Raw genomic sequence first — 17,373 nt, 5'->3', positions numbered from 1 at the left:
TGTTGGGGTGGGACTTACAGAGGACCAAAGGCCTTTAGACACACATACACACACATAGCGAAACACATTGAGACCACAGTTGTGAGGACGTTTAACAGAGCTTATGTAAAAGTTGATTCACTAGAGAGATTTCTCTCCCGCTAGCAGGCTTTTCCCCCACAAGCTGACAGTGCACATTTACTTTTTAGAAAGTTTAGAGTAGAAAAATCTGTTGCTGCGAGGTTGGAAAATGGTTAGTAATGACTGCCATACACAGGATTATCTCCATCTGTCCCCAGAGGGCATTTCATTTTGCATTATAGAGTGCTGCAAGAAGTGAACCAATTCATCATCAGAAAGTAGCACATGAACAGCATCAAAGCCTTGAGGGAAGCCCAAAGTGGGGCTTGCAAATCCGGGCCTGGCTTTAGCTAATTAATAACAGTTTACGGTAAAAGATCGGCGTCGACATCTGACCTGCACGACCAGGGGCCCATTCGCTCTAGTTTGATTTGGTTAGTCGTTTGGTCTGTGGGCGAGTGCTGGTTCGAAACTGCTGCCGGCTGCCAGGAAGACTTGTCAGCCCCTCGAATGACAGTTTACACACAGTTAGGCCAAAGGCAAGCCAGGGAGGTGGTGTACTACACAGGAATTGAATGAAATCCAAGCCGAAGAGGAATCCAACACAAGGAAGAATGATACTTCACATCAGGGCTGTGCTTTCTCTCGCTCTCTCTGTCTGCTGTCATGCTTGATAATTCAGAGCCGTGATGTTTTTATGGCAATATTTTTATTGCTTAAATTGCTGCTCTATCAAAGTGCCATTGAGATTTCAGTGTCATTGTCTCAGTATGTACTGTAGACATGATACAAAGGTTATGAGCTGTTTGCTCAAAGTAAAACTAGTGCCCAGTCTGTGTTTAATTGCAGACATAGATAAAGAAAAGGTTCACTGACACAATTGTCTCTCTAATCAGACTTTATTGGTTCCACTTTTTTTTCTTTTTCTTTTTTTTTACATCTTATGCTGAGTCTTTTATCTCAACTGCTGAAAACTGTGCAGATAGGCGTGGGAACATGTTTTAATAGGGTTAGTTGGGCATGTGAGTTGAAATAAGTTGGCAATTCTCGTCCTCCGGAAGCATTCTTGCATCGGGATTGTGTTTGATGAAACTTCTAACTTCTTGGCTACCTTTTCTCTTGCTGGTAAAAGTTTAGCTGAGATACTCGGCAGGGATGCCTCCAGAATTCTTTCATAGTGGTGGCCATATGAGGGGCCACTAAAAATATCAGGATGGCAGAATTTCCAGTTTTATTATGCTGTTGTCAAATATAGGTTAAAAATAAAAGAAATATGGCAAAAAAGAGAGAAAGAAAATATTTATATGCCTAGTTAATTTCCATTTTGGGGTGTGGCCAGTGCCCCGCCCCGGCCCCCCTTTGGTAGCGCCCCTGATACCCAGGCTGTCTTCCACAGTGTGGTGAGCATGCTGTGTTGTTTTCATAATGGAGCCTATAACACAACCTGCTTAAAATAAAAATGTTGTGTAATACAATGTGAAAAATAACTTTTTTTAATTTATATTTTAAGTTGTAGTCCTGCCATCCAGCAGGGGGCGCTGCAGCATTGTCACCCTTTCTTTTCTTTACTGTCCTGCTTGTGATTCCACAGCTGTGTTTTCTTCATCACTAACTTGCTGTAGTGTTAAACTACACTGGGATGATTTTGATGACTGTCAGCTGCTTGTAGATGCAATGCATCACTGTCACTCATTTCATTCTCCCTTCGCTCATCCCGCTGTCCACCTGCATCCACAGATGATGACGTGGATCTGGAGCAGCTGGTGAATGACATGAACTCCTCTATGGAGAGTGTGTACTCCACACAGACAGACACGGCGGTTCTTCTAAACAACGGCCACGCCCCTCACCACCACCATCAGGTGCACTCTTCCTACCTGGGACACAGCCGTCGCCACACCCCAGCCCTGCCCTCTTCTTCCCCCTCCAGAGAAAGGCTGAGACACTCTCAACCCATGCACATCAAAGCTGTCAGGTAAATGCTCGTAACCTGGGCCTCTACATTGATCGCACTGGTTTATGTTCAAGATAAAGACGGCTGATAGCGCTGCTACACCTGCAGAAATAAAGATATGAATAAAAGATAACGCAGCACTGCCAGCGAAAGAACACTTGTTATTATATATCTGTCTGTCTGTGCTATTCTTGTAAACATGCTATCTCAGGAACACCTTGGACGAGTGATGACGATTCATATCCGAAAGGTCAGAGGTCAGCTTCACTGTGAAATCACAGTTTTCTGCAGAAACCCTTTTTTTTCTGGCCACTATTAAAGGCCATGATCAGGAACAGAAGGGGAGAGTGTGACCATGAATTAACTTCTGGTAACTCTGTAGTTGCAGTGATATTATATTTGCTTTTTTGTGTTGCCACATTTAAGATGTGTGTTGAACTTCTCTGTGGGTTTAATCAGAATCAGCTTTCCTGGCCACAGCATGTGTGTACATACAAGAAAACTGACTGCTTCTAATCGCTGTCAGTGAACTTACGCACTAATGAAATAGAAGTTCAACAAAATAAGTCATAAATTAAAAACACAAAACATCAACAACATAGACATCAAAGGTCTGAAGCGCAAACATCATCCACCGTCCTTACACCCTCAACTGAGATGATGAGCATTTCTCATTTTATGGATCTAAACTGCAGTCTGACTGCTTGTCCCACACAGTTATCTCATGTTTTAAAAATCTGGCAGGTGCACCAGGTCATCAGGCAACCGATCTGCCTCCAGTGTTCCCTCACTCTATTTGAGTTCCTGCTCACCAGACCTTCTGATAGAGTAGACTCAATAAACACTTACACAGATTAACTGCACTCATACAGCGTGTTATTTCATTCACTTTAAGCCCTTTGGCACCCTCACATTGCCAGTTAACTAGGGATGCACCGATACTGGTATCGGGTATCGGGGCCGATACTGTAAAATGTGTGTGTACTCATACTCGTAAAAGTTAACCGATACCATGAACCGATACCAACTTATTTCATTAATCAGAGGGTGGCTTGTCATTTCTGTTGTAGTTTTTTAGATTGGCCACTAGGGGGCCAATTATTATTTTATTTATTATTTATTTTATAATTTTTTACATTTTATTATTTATTTAATAATAATTATTTTGTTTGTTTGTTTACATTATGGACACTCTGCAATAATTTAAAAGTTTATTTTATTCGCAAACCTAATTTGTTAATTTGTATTTAACAGAAGTGTTTATTTATTATTCCGAAAGCTCGAGACAGTGCCAATAGTTCAGTGATATTTTGTTAAATTACAATGTGGAGACTCTGCAATAATTTAACAGAAGTGCTTATTTTTCATTTGAAATTTTTTTGTGGTCAGTTTTATTAAGATTTTATTTTTTATCGGCAGGGAATATAATAAAACCTGTCTTCCAATTCATTGTATTTGTGTGTGTGTGTGTGTGTGGTAGAAGTATCGTTTTTTGTACTCTGTATCGGCAAGTACTCAGATCCAAGTATCGGTATCGTATCGGTTTGAAAAAATTGGTATCGTTGCATCCCTATAGTTAACCTAAGATTCTTGTCTTTGGAATATGGAAGAAACATCCCGGCTGACCAGGACATTCATACCCAGAACCTGCTCGCTGTGAGGAGACCGTGCTGACCACTGCACCACTGTGTTAAACAAGAGAGTGCAATACTCTGTAAAAATCATATTTATTGCGTTCTCCAGCGTTTTAATGTTACTGTAACTGTATTTTGGGTCGTCAGGGTATCTGTTTCCACAATTTCCAAAGAGTGGGACATAAATATGTACAAACCTAGAAATATTACGAATGTAATAGTTAGAAGCAAACAGATGATGAGAGGTTTAATGTAATTGACCGACGTTGACGTTAATAACAGCCGATAAGTTAAAATTACACACGTAAAGAAGAGACGACACCCTTCAACCATGTTACGAGTGTTGATGTTCCATATTTTACTCACCAGAGGGCACTGCAGTTTCCTTTTTGGCCACATGGCACAAACAAAAACCAGCTGATCCAAGCAGAGTCAGAGTAAACAAGGTAATAAATGAGTAAACATAACAAATGTGTCTATTGAAAGAGATAAAAGGACTAGCATTAGCTAAAGGTAGTCATTTGCTTACATTAATCCCTGCCTGTCCAAGGTGCTTTGCAACCCACCCCCATCCCAGGTCCTTCAGTTCGAGCTGTTTTTGCTTTTTCTGACCATCTCCATTGTTATTGTCAGCAGCTCTTGCAGTTCTTGCTACTGCTCTCTCTTCCTCAGGCTTTCGAGGCAAGTGGACAGCGGGGTAGGTCAGGCCGATGCAATGGAAACGACTATATATAAATTACTGCAGATCTAATAAAGAGGCCCGACAGAGCTATAAGTCTATGCAATTTAATATTTTAACCATCTTCATGCAGAATAAAGGTTATAATGTGTTGAACATACTTGCGCAATGAGTGTAAAGCAAGCTTGGAAACATAACGATTTAAAAGAAACGTGCAATAATTGGCAGCAAGTGTGAGCATTTGAGCATGATAAAGTTATTTTAAAGAGAAAGGCTTGTTGTTTATTTAAACAGACGTGGATTAATATCTAGGCCAGAGGCCGTCCAGTGGTCAGTGAGCACCGACTGTCTTCTTGCCCTTTTCCTCCACTGTTCACTCTGAATAATGACCGTTTCAAACAGGGCACACTGATCTGGATATTCTGTTAAAGTTCAGAGTGACACTGAACAGAGTGAGCCTGGGACAGCTTCTGCTAATCTGTGTGAACAAATTACAGCAGCTAGAATTTAAACTTTTTAAAAGGTTTAGTGGTCCGGTCAGAGTTCAGATTAACTTTAAGCTGAAACCATGTTGATTTGTATTCCTTATTATACCCAAATGACACCCACAATCATGTGTATATATATCCTCCAGTGTTAGTCTCTCACTGGTAACCTGAGGCAGTGTCATGAATGTGTGTCTCCCTCTGCAGGAACCTGCAGGAAGAGCACCAGCTGCGTCCAGCCTCGCTGCCAGCCATCCCCAACCCTTTCCCTGAGCTCTGCAGCCTAACTGGATCCCCTATTCTGAGCCCCATACAGACCTCTGACAACCATGTAAGTTCACCTACACGCACGCCACGTGCACCAGCACGCAATCACTGAAAATGGTACAGCTGATTTGGTAGAGGCACATGCGGTCAAGGGACTGGCTACATTTTTGTTGCTCATGTTAATTAGATCTTGCATTTGTGTTAGTGTGTGTTTTCAAACCAGCTGACTGGCCTGTTATGTGCGGGTCAGAGCAGCATGTGTTGACTTTGGCTGCGCACATCCTTTATCCGTTACACAACAACTCAGCCGGGGTTATCTGGCAGTACATGTGTGTTATTGTGGAATCATCATCAATCACATTTACACACGCATGCAGACATGTGACGGACATGTTTTGCTGTGGAAGAACGAGGTGAGCCGCGTCTCCAGGATGCTGTGGACAGAGTGCAGACTTCCCGTGGCAGAGCCAGGAATACGGCTGGGAACATCTGCAGGTCGGATCTCTCTGAACCTTCTGAATCCGTCTGCTGGCTCCGGCAAGACATGCGCCCTTTTCCGGTTCACACGCTTCAACCTCGGCTCCTAGCGTCACTTCGAGAGAGTGTGTGTGTGTGTGTGTGTGTGTGTCACAGCCTTGCCCTTCCTTCCCCCTGCTGAGCCTCCTGTCCCAGGAATGTTCCATCCTCCTCAAAGATGTTTTCAGGATGCCCACCCTGAACAATAAAAGTTATTTTAGATGCTTATTCACTCGCTCGCTTTCTTTACATACACACGCACACTTTTTTGTGTGTGTTGTTAACGCAGTTATACACACACAGGTGGCATTATTCAGTTCACACACGCACAGAGACATGTGATAAGCCAAAGCATTATTTTTGCATTTCGTTGACATCAACTCACAAGGTCTGGAGTCAGAGAGCAAGTTTGCAGTTTGTACAAAGGATCTTTTGTGTGCGCGGTCGAGTCTGTGAGAGCTGACTAAACATTGCTTCATTTCTCTTTCCCAGATCATCTTCATTTCGTCCGCAGTTCTTGTTCGTTCAGCGACCCAAATAACCAGCCAGTAGCAGTTACGTTTCTGTTTCTCTCTTATCTCACGCGGCTTTAACTTGTGCTTTCTGTCCAGTTATTCATACAGATAGTGGCTGAGGCTCGTGACCACTTTAGAGCAGGCAGGACATTCTTTAACAGTGCTTAAATGCACAAAAACAGGATGACGGTAGTATTTCTTTTTAGGCGATAGAGCTTGTGGAAGGAGTAAAAAGCATGTTTATCATAGTCAGCAAAAGCATTTTGTCCAAAGGAGAAGAGGAGGTGGCTGTGAAACTGATAAATGTGTGGCTGAGGGTGATGGGGATCATGGGAACTGGACACCACCCATGTAAAGAAACATCTCCACTGATTGTCAGCAATGATTCATTAATAAATAACTGGGATGGCTGTGTCAGGCGGGTGGATGGCCGTGGACTTCAGCCAGCCAACTTCTTGACTTTGGCTTTTACCTCTTTGGTTTAGGGTCTCATAGCTGGTGCTTGCAAAAAAGTCCAGAATTATTTTTTTAAGCCATTTTAATCATGTTTTCAATCGTAGGAGTCTAAGCAATAGATATAGTTCAGTGTTCAAGAGGTTTACAGCAGCAGCCTTCTGACAACATGTTCAATCCTCCCAACCAGCTATTTGGTTTAACTCCACTCTTAACACTTGTTGTAAATACTTTTTGGAAACTGGCGCCATCGAAGGACTATTCCTTGCTAAGCTGCTAAAGCCCTATTCATGCAGGCTTAGAGACCTGCCTGAATGGGTGTTTGCTGGCTGTTGTTGCAGAGTTGTTGCAAACTGGTTGCAGAGAGGTGTCCTACACAGAAACCGTCCTTCTGCTAGCAAACAAATTAATCACAAGGAAGTTTTGGGTGTGACTAATAACCAGCAACCACACACCAGCTGGTCAGGAAATACACATTTATTTCTAATTACTGCATATTATCAGGATAGTCTCCAAACCATAATCGACTGAGGTCCTAATCAACCAATCATCAAAGTGCTAAAGTTTTATGGACAAAATTGAAATCCGGCAGCACGGTGGTTAGCACTGTTGCCGCACAGCAAGAAGGTCCTGAGTTCAATTCCACCATCAGGCCGGGGTCTTTCTGTGTGGAGTTTGCATGTTCTCCCCATGTTTGCGTGGGTTCCCTCCGGGTACTCCGGCTTCCTCCCACCGTCCAAAGACATGCAGCTTGTGGGGATAGGTTAATTGGATAATCCAAATTGCCATTAGGTGTGAATGTGAGTGCGAATGGTTGTCTGTCCCTGTGTGTTGGCCCTGCGACAGACTGGCGACCTGTCCAGGGTGTACCCCGCCTCTCGCCCTATGACTGCTGGGATAGGCTCCAGCGCCCCCCGCGACCCTGAAAAAGGAGAAGCGGAAGCGAATGGATGGATGGAAATTGAAATCCCTGAAAGAGAAATGAAGGAATACTGATATTATATCAAGTCCAGTCCCAGTCTGACTATATCACAGGTCTCCACAGCCACACGTGGCTCGTTTGCTCACCTCCATGCTAGCTGGCTTAGAGAAAAAGAGTATTACAAATGTGATGAATATAAAAATGGGGAAAAAAAACTTATTTTTATTCATGATTCTTCAAAATAATTAATCAGTTGTTAAAGAAAAAATACTAATTTTAATATCGTTCTAATATCTGTGTCATAGCTTGCGTGTGTCATCTGACACCATAAACTCTACATTTTGCTGAAGCTCAGTTGTGCGTCTAGCATGTAGGTAAACACATGAGGACGAGTCAGGATTCCAAAACTTTATTTGAAACTGACTAACAAGTTATAGCGGCTTTTGGTGTAGCCTGTAGATCCTTTTTTGTTTTGGGTGTTGACCTTCTAGAACATATAATTAATAATAATCTTTGTGTAAACTTAACTAGGGCTTAAGTAATCATTTAAGCAGTTTAGTTTAAATTTGTCAGTACTTGATTAAGTACAGACAAATATGACTTTGGCTCATTACTAAATACCTGCAAAAGTCATGTAACTTGCTGTAACTTGTAACCAGCGTGCTTCATACTGATTATAATGCCGATAAACAAACTGGTGAAAGCTGATGTTAGCATTTAGCTCCAAGCACTGCCGCTCCTGAGTACGCTCTCACAGAGCTGCAGGCATGTCTGTGGGCTGCTTATTTACTAATTTGTTGACTGTGTAAGATCTTCCTAAACCAGCCTCCTATTGATTGGGCTGCTTTGGGGCATGCCTTTTGAAACATTGTACACTTTAATAGATTCTAATGCTCTAAAATGAGCTCTTTCTAAATCAAATTAAGTAAAACGTCCACTGATCAAATTCCTTAAATTCAGCAAATTTAGGGTTAGACTGTCTACAGCATGGCCTTTCAGGCTTTCACTGTATCTAAGCTAACAGACAGTTAGCGAGTTTAAATTTTACTGGCGCTGGAGCAAATATGTGCATTGATATGTGCAGATCAGGTGAATATATTTAAGCCTGAGGAGTGCTGAGTATGACTTACACAACAATGCAGATGGGACCGTCACACATGCGTGCGTTGGTCTGCAGACATACTTGCATTGTATTTGCATTGGCAAAGGTTTATCGGAGGATCTCGCTCCCTCCAGCTGTAGAGTTGGAATCTGGACATTCTTCACTGAGCTTCGGTCTTTCTCAAAGCGATATGCTGCTCACATTGTGAGCCAGTAGAGCAGTGTCCTCGTAGAATCATAAGCAGGCTGGAAATATAAAAAACTAACACGATGCTGCATCTCCATCAGATTTGTGAAGCTTTCTTTCAGTGGTCTTATTCTGCTCAATAGTGGACTGGATAATGGCCATTTCCCACGCATGTTGTTGCAGTGTTACACCATAGAGTTCAGTCATGTTCCCCTGGCTTTCACAAGGATTTGGTCAGGTTTTGTCTGTCATTGCTGGGCAAATGAGTTTGCTTTGGCACCGCGACCGTGGCTGCGATGCAACTTGTGCTTTTATTTGTGGCCAGAGAGGGCATTACGAACATCAGTGACAGCAGGGAGCCCGGGTAGTTATAGAGACCAATCTCTCAGCCTCAACCAAAGCACCGAAGCCCCATGTGTTGGCTAACCTCCATTCTTTTGAAGTAGTTAGTGAGCAAGACACCGAACCCTTTTCAGTGACCTTGGCCTCTGACCTCTTCTGGAAAGATTTAAGAGAAAAGAGGGTTTTAATTAAAAAAAAGGATGTGAAAAACCCCTTTTTCTCATGGTTTGTTGTTCAGCACATGGTTTCATTATTGAAATGTTTGATGCTTGCAAAATATTTCAAAGGTTAAAGCTGATTATGTACAAAGAGGAATCATACTTGGCTGCGGTCTACGGTCTTTAGCTGTGCCAGCGGCAGGACTCTAGGGATGATTTTTCAGCAGTGTTGCCAGCACTTCGGTCCAGACTCAGAAATCAAAACAACTTCTCAGAGGGTGAAATCTGATGGCTTTGTATCTCTGCGTTAGCTTAATTTAGTCATTTAACATTAGACCATCCTAAAATAAGAGTTACTTATTGGGGCATAGCAAATGAAACACACTGTAATGGCTCTTTTTGGCGAGTTTTTAATTGAAACATTAAACAAGAATTTAAGGATTCAGATTCTGTTACTGATATCACTTATTGATTCCTTATTGATTCTCACTGGGTTCTCATTGGCTTTGAGAGTCACCATCATTGATAAACAGCATATCAAAGACATTACATTCACGCAGATTTATTGATTGCATTGTGGTCAAATCTTTGTGCTTGTTGGAGGTATTTCCCCTCTTCGTTTTCATCATTTTGTGGTCGTTACTCAAAAAAAGTAATTACTACCCCAAACACTTTTCTTAGAAGTAATGCATTACATTACTTGCTATAATACTTGTTACATTACTTTCATGTTACTTTGTAAAATAGCTGAAACACAATGTCTTAGAACTACCATTTAACAGTTTAAACCTGAGGCTAGAGTCCTACACACCAACACAAATCCCTATTCTAATGAGGACACACGTGATCTTTCTCTTAGTATTACATATGAACACAAAGCCAACAACACAAATAGAGTTCAAAGTGATCTCCACAGCGATTTCACTTTGAACAGGTAGAAACAGAGGCTGCAGCCTGACTGCTCAGGCCGGGGCCGGCGTTGACTCGGCGTTGACTCGGCGTTGACTCGGCGTTGACTCGGCGTGTTAACGTCACTCTTGGTTCTTGGCTAGCTTAGCGTTAGCAAAAAAGCTGAAGTTGTGTTAGCAACATAATGCGTTTGTGTCTGTCGTGGATGCACTTCGCTCTTTACCGTCACTCTCCATAACACTGTAGACTGCGCCGCTGTCACCTCAGATGTACGAACTGAAATCAGCTGATTGTAGCGTGAGTGCAAGTGGAACTGATTAGTGGGATCGATAGGCAAGCAGACTAACAATTCCCCTAACAACTCCAAGGAATTGAACTACTGGGAACCCGTTAGGCTAACCCAAGAACTGGTTCTTGAGTCCCATCCTACTGTGGCGCTGTGTCCTTGAACATCAATGAACTGAAGCAAATCTGTAAAGAAGCGTGGACCAAAACTCCTCCACAGCAATGTGAAGATAAAGATAAGAGAAAAGGTCTTGCTGAATCATTTTTCACAGGACTGTGAGTACAACATGTAAGTATTCACTGGTACACACAAGTTTTGAAAACATTTATTAAATAAATAATGCAAAATATTGTTGTGAGCAGCTATTTAATAGCTGTTCTGTATGCAGTCGTTATTCTTATACATGTGTTAAAAGCAGATTCATGTGGTGATCTGTAGCTGTGTTATTAAAAACTAATTTAAGACTAAAGCCCTGAGTCATTCAGTCTCTATTTAGTACTCCTACCTCCCTCTTTGTCTGAGGTCAGCTGATGTACTTCTGCACGCAATGGTCTGCTGACCCACTGCAATCAGATAAGGTGCATGTGTGTGTGTGTGTGTGTCTCTGTGCATGTAAAGATGGCAGTGAAAGCTTGCTCACCCAAGTCAGCCTGTAATGACAGGATGCACAAGCTCCTCGTTACATAGTCACAAGGTTGCTGCATAGTCTCGCATAAATCATCCTGCTTTGTGATCAATTTTAATTTAGTTACTCACCTGAATAGGATTCAGTACAGTTGTGTCTGTGTGTGCGTGTGTGTCATGATGATTTACAGGACTCTGACACACATACTCACTCAAGCTTGAATGTAATTCTGAGGATTACATGGGTCATTTCTGTCATAACAGACTGTAGATTCAGTTTTCCCATTGAAATCATAATAATGAACAGAAACAATGAAAAGTCTTCTAAGGGATTCAAAGTGTAGTTGCTAGAGTTGTAATATTGTGGAAATATTTCCCAGAAATGACCTTGGTGTTCTGGTGCAGGAACTTTTTGCATGTTCTCTGCTGAAAAAGCAGTCACAGCAAAGCCTCCGTAGATTTCATCGTAAAGCAGAGCAACAGCTGTATCCACAGCTGCATCCTCAGCTGCATCCTCCTGCTCTGACCATTTGGGGGTGCTGTACAGATCAGTGCTTGTTTCAGGTCCTTTTCTCCCAGTTTGGAAGACAGAAATTCTTTGTCGGCATCTGATTGCAGCTCTGATATTAACATGTGCTCAATCCAAATTCCTGAAGAGGGAGTTTACCCACATTCTTTGGACTTTTTTTTTTAATCAAACAAGATCAGTGAGACTGTATCCTCTACATAACCAAACTATGCAGCAGGTATTGATTTTGCTGTGGAGCTGGGGAATGGTGAGCTCAGACAAACTAGATGAAAGAAGATGCGTGGAAGGGATGTGGACCTTTGCATGGAAACTTAATGTGCTCTTTTGGCTCTTTAAAAAAAAAAAATTTGCTGTGTGGTGGAGCTAGAAACTTGATGTACGTTCTGTCTTGCTGGATTGATTTCACCGTGCCCACATGAGCGATCTTTAAACCCGATAAGTTCCTCGAACTGAACAGTAGATATTCATCAAACCTTTGGCTGATATATGTTTGTGCGTGTGTGTGGGACAGACGGTGTGCCCTGTCCGTGGTGGGTCGCAGGGAAAACGAGCCACTAGACGAAGTTCTGCGACGGCTCTCCAGTGAGGTAAAATTGAGTTTGGCCTGTCTGCAGAGCTAATCAGCTCTGTCTGGCCTGAAACCCGACCACTCAGACATGAAAGGCAGATGACGCTGTAACAGAGCAGGGTGGGAGTCACCAGCAGCCAGCATGCAAAAATTGGCATTAGTGATGGGTGTGTTAGCTGACTGTGGCTGCATAGTCATCATACTATACTATCAGTGGAGGCGGTGGTTTCTGCCGGTAATAAATTTTTAGTGTTTAAAAATATTCAATTAAATTCAGTTTTATTTATATAGCACCAAATCACAACAACGTTCACCTTAAGGCTCTTCAGATTGTGTGGTACAGAAACTACAATAACGCAGAGAGGACCTAAACAATCAGATGAACCCCTTTCAGCAAGCACTTTGGCTACAGTGGGAAGGAAAAACTCCCTTTTAACAGGAAGAAACCTCCGACAGAACCAGGCTCAGAGAGGAGTAGCAATAAACCTGTAGAGTTTGAAGGGGACTAGATGAACAGTTGTTAAGATGGACGAAACAGATGTCCATAGAGACATTTCTCAAGTGCGTCAGTCAGATTTTTCATTTTGCATTGGATGATAAACTCCTGGTGGAACAATTCAGGTGGAGTAATGAAGTTGTTTGTTTTTTTTAAGATAAACATGTGCTTATAAAACATTTGTAATAAGTAAAATTCAGAGAGTATTCAGTTAAAGTTAAGGAAAATGAAAAATTGTAGGTATTTGTTGTATTTCATCCTCCTGTAATGCCTAAAGGAGAACCAAAAAACTTTGAACAAAGTCCAGAAACACTGCTGCCTTCCATGGTCCAAATGTCTCCTTAAGAATGCACTGAACCAAAGTGAAAAACTGTCCTATGGTCTGACCAATCCAAAATCTGGACTTCTTTATGTTAATTTATAGGCCTTGCATCATCTGGGTCACGGAGGAGAGGGGCCACCTGGCTTCTTATCAGCACACAGTTTAAAAAAAAACCCTAAAAAAAACAGCCTGTTTGATGGTACGGCCTCATTGATGATACCAAGACACTACATTGCTTTGTATATATATTACAGCAGCTCAAAGACCCTACACCTGTCAGCCATTGGACTACATCTAGCAAGATTTGAAACGTCAAGGACAAGAATGTGGTGGTGGTGGAGCTCCGCCAGTGTTGCTGTCAGCACACCAGTTTGTCCCAAACAACATGCTTGGGAACTGGAGGGTTGGGGGTTCTTTTTAAAAGTGTCGCGTGCATCATTTTTCATTTGTCAATATTATTTAAAATATTTAGGAAAGTGTGCCTTGTGGAACCAGCTTCCAGTTTGGATTCGGGAGACAGACACTATCTCTACTTTTAAGATTAGGCTTAAAACTTTCCTTTTTGCTAAGGCATATAGTTAGGGCTGGACCAGGTGACCCTGAATCCTCCCTTAGTTATGCTGCAATAGATGTAGGCTGCCGGGGGATTCCCATGATGCATTGAGTTTTTCCTTTCCAGTCACCTTTCTCACTCACTATGTATTAACAGACCTCTCTGTATTGAATCGTATCTGTTATTAATCTCTGTCTCTCTTCCACAGCATGTCTTTATCCTGTCTTCCTTCTCTCACCCCAACCGGTCGCAGCAGATGGCCGCCCCTCCCTGAGCCTGGTTCTGCCGGAGGTTTCTTCCTGTTAAAAGGGAGTTTTTCCTTCCCACTGTCGCCAAAGTGCTGCTCATAGGGGGTCATATGATTGTTGGGCTTTTCTCTGTATCTATGAAGCGCCTTGAGGCGACATTTGTTGTGATTTGGCGCTATATAAATAAAATTGAATTGAATTGAATTGAATTGTGCCTGCTGGTGAGCATTTGCAGCTTTTGTCTGTTTATTTGGATTGTACTGCTGGCTGCACTAAACGTCCTGCGTGCCAGAAAACAGGAGAATGAATCTATACTCTGAACATTTCATGGTTGATGAGCAACAAGAATCACATTTATATACAGTATTTATGCAATTTTCCATTTCTCACAACGGCCAAGAAACAGTAAAGCCTTCCAGAGTTTATCAGTTGTGCCACTTAAAGTTTTTACATGATGGAAAAAAACATGTTAAGAAGTTTCAACTAGTCTCCCTGTGGATCTTCTCACAGTGGCACTGGCATGGATTTACACAGTAAACTCAAAGTGTGTGTGTGTGTGTCACTTTTAGCTTGTGGTTTAAGGTCCCATAAACTTCCTGGTCAAGTGGGTTTGACCCTGGTGTAAGTTATTTTGTTTGACCTCTGACCCGATGTGTGCAGTGTGTGTGCACGCGGGTGTCTGTCCATGACCTTCCAGTCCAGTATATTGTTGCTCACGGCCCTCTTTACGTGTTGCTATAAGCAGCAGGAGGCGTGTAACCTCAGCCTCAGCCTGGAGAGAGATGAGAGGGAAGTGGAGGGGCGGCGGCAAGGTGAGCTAAGTTTCACGATGGAAACATGAAACTAGGTAAAGGGATTTTAAATTTTCCAAGGACCCTGGCAGTAAAAACATCGACTAAAAAAAGACTCCAAAAGTGAGCTCATTATCTCTTCCAATCTTGTCTCTCATCATATTTGGGATTCTCAAACTCTGAAAGAGCTCTGAGTGCCAAACTGCAGCATGAGGCTGGAGCAAACGTCGAGCAGTAACGTGTAGGGAAAAAAAGCTCCTGGAGCTCGTCTTCATACTTTACATTTTGTCTTCCTCCTTTGTACCCGTGTGTGTGCTGGAGCGCATGCACCTCAGAGTTGGCGTGCACACTGTATTAGGGGCCAGCTGGGCCGGCCTGTGCTCTACACATGAGCCTGATTATGACTCAGTATTGCATTACTGACATTCCTCCATAGCTCTCGCTCTTTACTCTTTCTATTCCTCTCCCCCCCCCCCCCCCCCCCCCCCCCCTTCTTTTTCTTTATCGGCATGTTTCTTTCTCCTCCTTCCACCTCTGCCGAGGCCGGCCAGATTTGCTGACCAACCTACCCGCCTATCCATCCATCTATCCATCCCTCCATTTCTAGCCCTCCCCTCCATTCCCACCCCAAAGACTGTTGGCCCAGCCGGCACGTGATCCGTGCAGCTTCAGATCGAATCACCCCAACTTTTCTTCCTTTTTTTTGCCTTTAAGACTTCCCGCTGCCTTCTCAGCGACCCTTGAAGCCGTCATTGTGCGTTACACATGTTGCTCTGGTCCTAACACCGTCTCCCAGTATTTCACATACAGCTGAGGAGGAGGAGAGGAAGAGGAGGGAGGACAAGCGGGAGGGAGGGGTTAGAAATTGAAACCATTAGGCAGCTCAAAGAAAATGTCAGTGTGTGTGTGTGTGTTTGCTCAGTGATTGGCTTAGTAGTTTGAGCTTGTTCTTTCTGTCCTCGTGCATGTGAGGAGGTGTGGGTGTGTTTCAGGGAGAGGGACTGCTACTTTTGGTGTGGCGCCATCAGTAAAAGGAGCTGACAGTGTTTCGTTTTTGGGAAGTCGGGTTTGGAGGAGAGGATTGAAAAGCAACCCTGGAGATAAGAGTGGTAGCGTACGTGACAGGTAGCAGCTCACCGTTTTAAAAATCCCACACTGGGTTAATCCCGTGTGAGGAGACGAAGGGAGGGAGGGGAGGAGGAGGAGGAGGAGAGGAGCTACTGTTCATACCACTCCTCGCAGCTCAGTCTTTATGCTGCCCAGCACGAGAAGACTGGAGAAGTCGGGGGCTGTCTCTCTCTCTCTTCCTCTCTCGTCCTTCCTCTGTCACTTCCTCCCCCTTCTTTCCTCTTACCTCTCTAGCGCTCTCCTTGCCAATCCGTCCCTCCCTCTCCCTCTCTCTCTCTCTCTCTCTTCCTGACTTCCTCTCCTCTCGCCTCCTGTTTCCCCTCCCCTCTCTCTCTCTCTCTCTCTCTCTGTCCCTGTGTGTCACTGGAGAGCGTCTCAGTGTGAAAATGCCATCCTGCTCTCCAGACTGTTGCCTCTTACAGGCTGTGGAGGTAAGAGACTTCTGCATGTGTGTGTGTGGGTGTGTGTGTTTGTTTCTTTTATGGGTCTCTGTCATCAGCTTTGTGTGTGCGTGTCTGGTTGCCAGTTTGCAGCGATGGGGATATTTGCATCCCCCCACCCTCAGGTCAGTGTGTTTAAAACTTTTCTCAAACAAACTAATGCGTCATAAATGCAGTTTTTGTCCCCCCCTCCTTTGTGGCATCTGGGAAGAGAGGAGGCGGTCTTCGGGCTCTGCAGGGGCAAAGAGTGCCGTGACGTTGTTTCTGGTTGCGCTGGGAGTTTTTCTCCATGTCTGCATGCTGTTGCTCCTGACGCTCTGTGTCGTTTCCAGACCACCGCGGCTGCCGTTTACTTGGCGTTTTTAACGTATTCCCGCTCTACCGGGGCCTTGGTCTGAATTAATTTTCCGTGAACCCCCCAGCCGCCTGCCAGCCGCCCGCCACCTTCCAGCCCTTCGCCCATCACTAGGTTTTTCTCTTGTTTCATGTAATTTTCAACAGTTGCTCCCTGGTTGGCCGTCTGTGAAGTGCAGGGCAGCCGAATCCCCGGCTGTGACCAGAGGATGTTGGGACGTGGGCGTGTGAGAACACACACAAGAGCCACCTACCATTTCTGAGATTTAGAAGATAATTTTGCCTCTGTGGTTTGCTCATATTTGTGAGGGCAATCTGTCCCTATGTGTGTGTGAATGTGCTCGTAGAGTGGTGTGAAGCAGCTGGCCTGTGGTTATCTGTGCAGCAACACACTTGAAGAAGCCAAAAAAAAAATACACCCGGCTTAAATGTCGGTCTGGGCACTTTGGCTGAAATGGTTCAAAATGGCGCAACACTGGGAGGTACTTTGAACTCTGCCCGCTTGCTGCTCCCAGCGGTGACATTTTTAATGACAATATACAACACGTATAAATCCACCACACGGTTTCGCCATCAAAGTTCAAATGTCGGGGTGGGGGGGCAGATTTTTAAGCTTTTCCAAGTGCAGATATTCTCGTATGTGAGGGGAAACGTCCGTTTCGCTGACGTACGTTTGCTGCGGACAAAAAGGGCTGAACTAAACACTTAGGCACCAGCCAGCCTTTCCTGGACGTCATCCTTCTTCTTATTTTAAGACCTTCTCGTGTTCGAGTGACAGAATATTGTGAACGGGACCAACCAGAGCACCTGGTTATGGAGGTAACTGCAGCTGGTGATCTGTTGTAGTCTCAG

General features: G+C 43.7%; 1 protein-coding gene across 2 annotated transcripts in view; it reads left to right on the top strand.

The window, feature by feature from the left end:
- LOC102786028 (growth factor receptor-bound protein 10-like) overlaps positions 1-17,373 on the top strand; it is a 49,261-nt gene that overhangs the window by 14,578 nt on the left and 17,310 nt on the right. For both annotated transcript variants that reach the window (XM_087835364.1, XM_087835365.1), the window contains 2 exons: positions 1,798-2,035; positions 5,020-5,143. In XM_087835364.1, coding sequence (XP_087691490.1) covers positions 1,798-2,035; positions 5,020-5,143 — 362 coding nt within the window. The remainder of the gene's footprint in view (positions 1-1,797; positions 2,036-5,019; positions 5,144-17,373) is intronic.

The sequence above is a fragment of the Neolamprologus brichardi genome, chromosome 22 (assembly GCF_056152115.1).
Source record: "Neolamprologus brichardi isolate AB-2024 chromosome 22, ASM5615211v1, whole genome shotgun sequence".
Taxonomy (NCBI): Eukaryota; Metazoa; Chordata; class Actinopteri; order Cichliformes; family Cichlidae; genus Neolamprologus; species Neolamprologus brichardi.
This window is presented reverse-complemented; position numbering and strand designations above follow the sequence as displayed.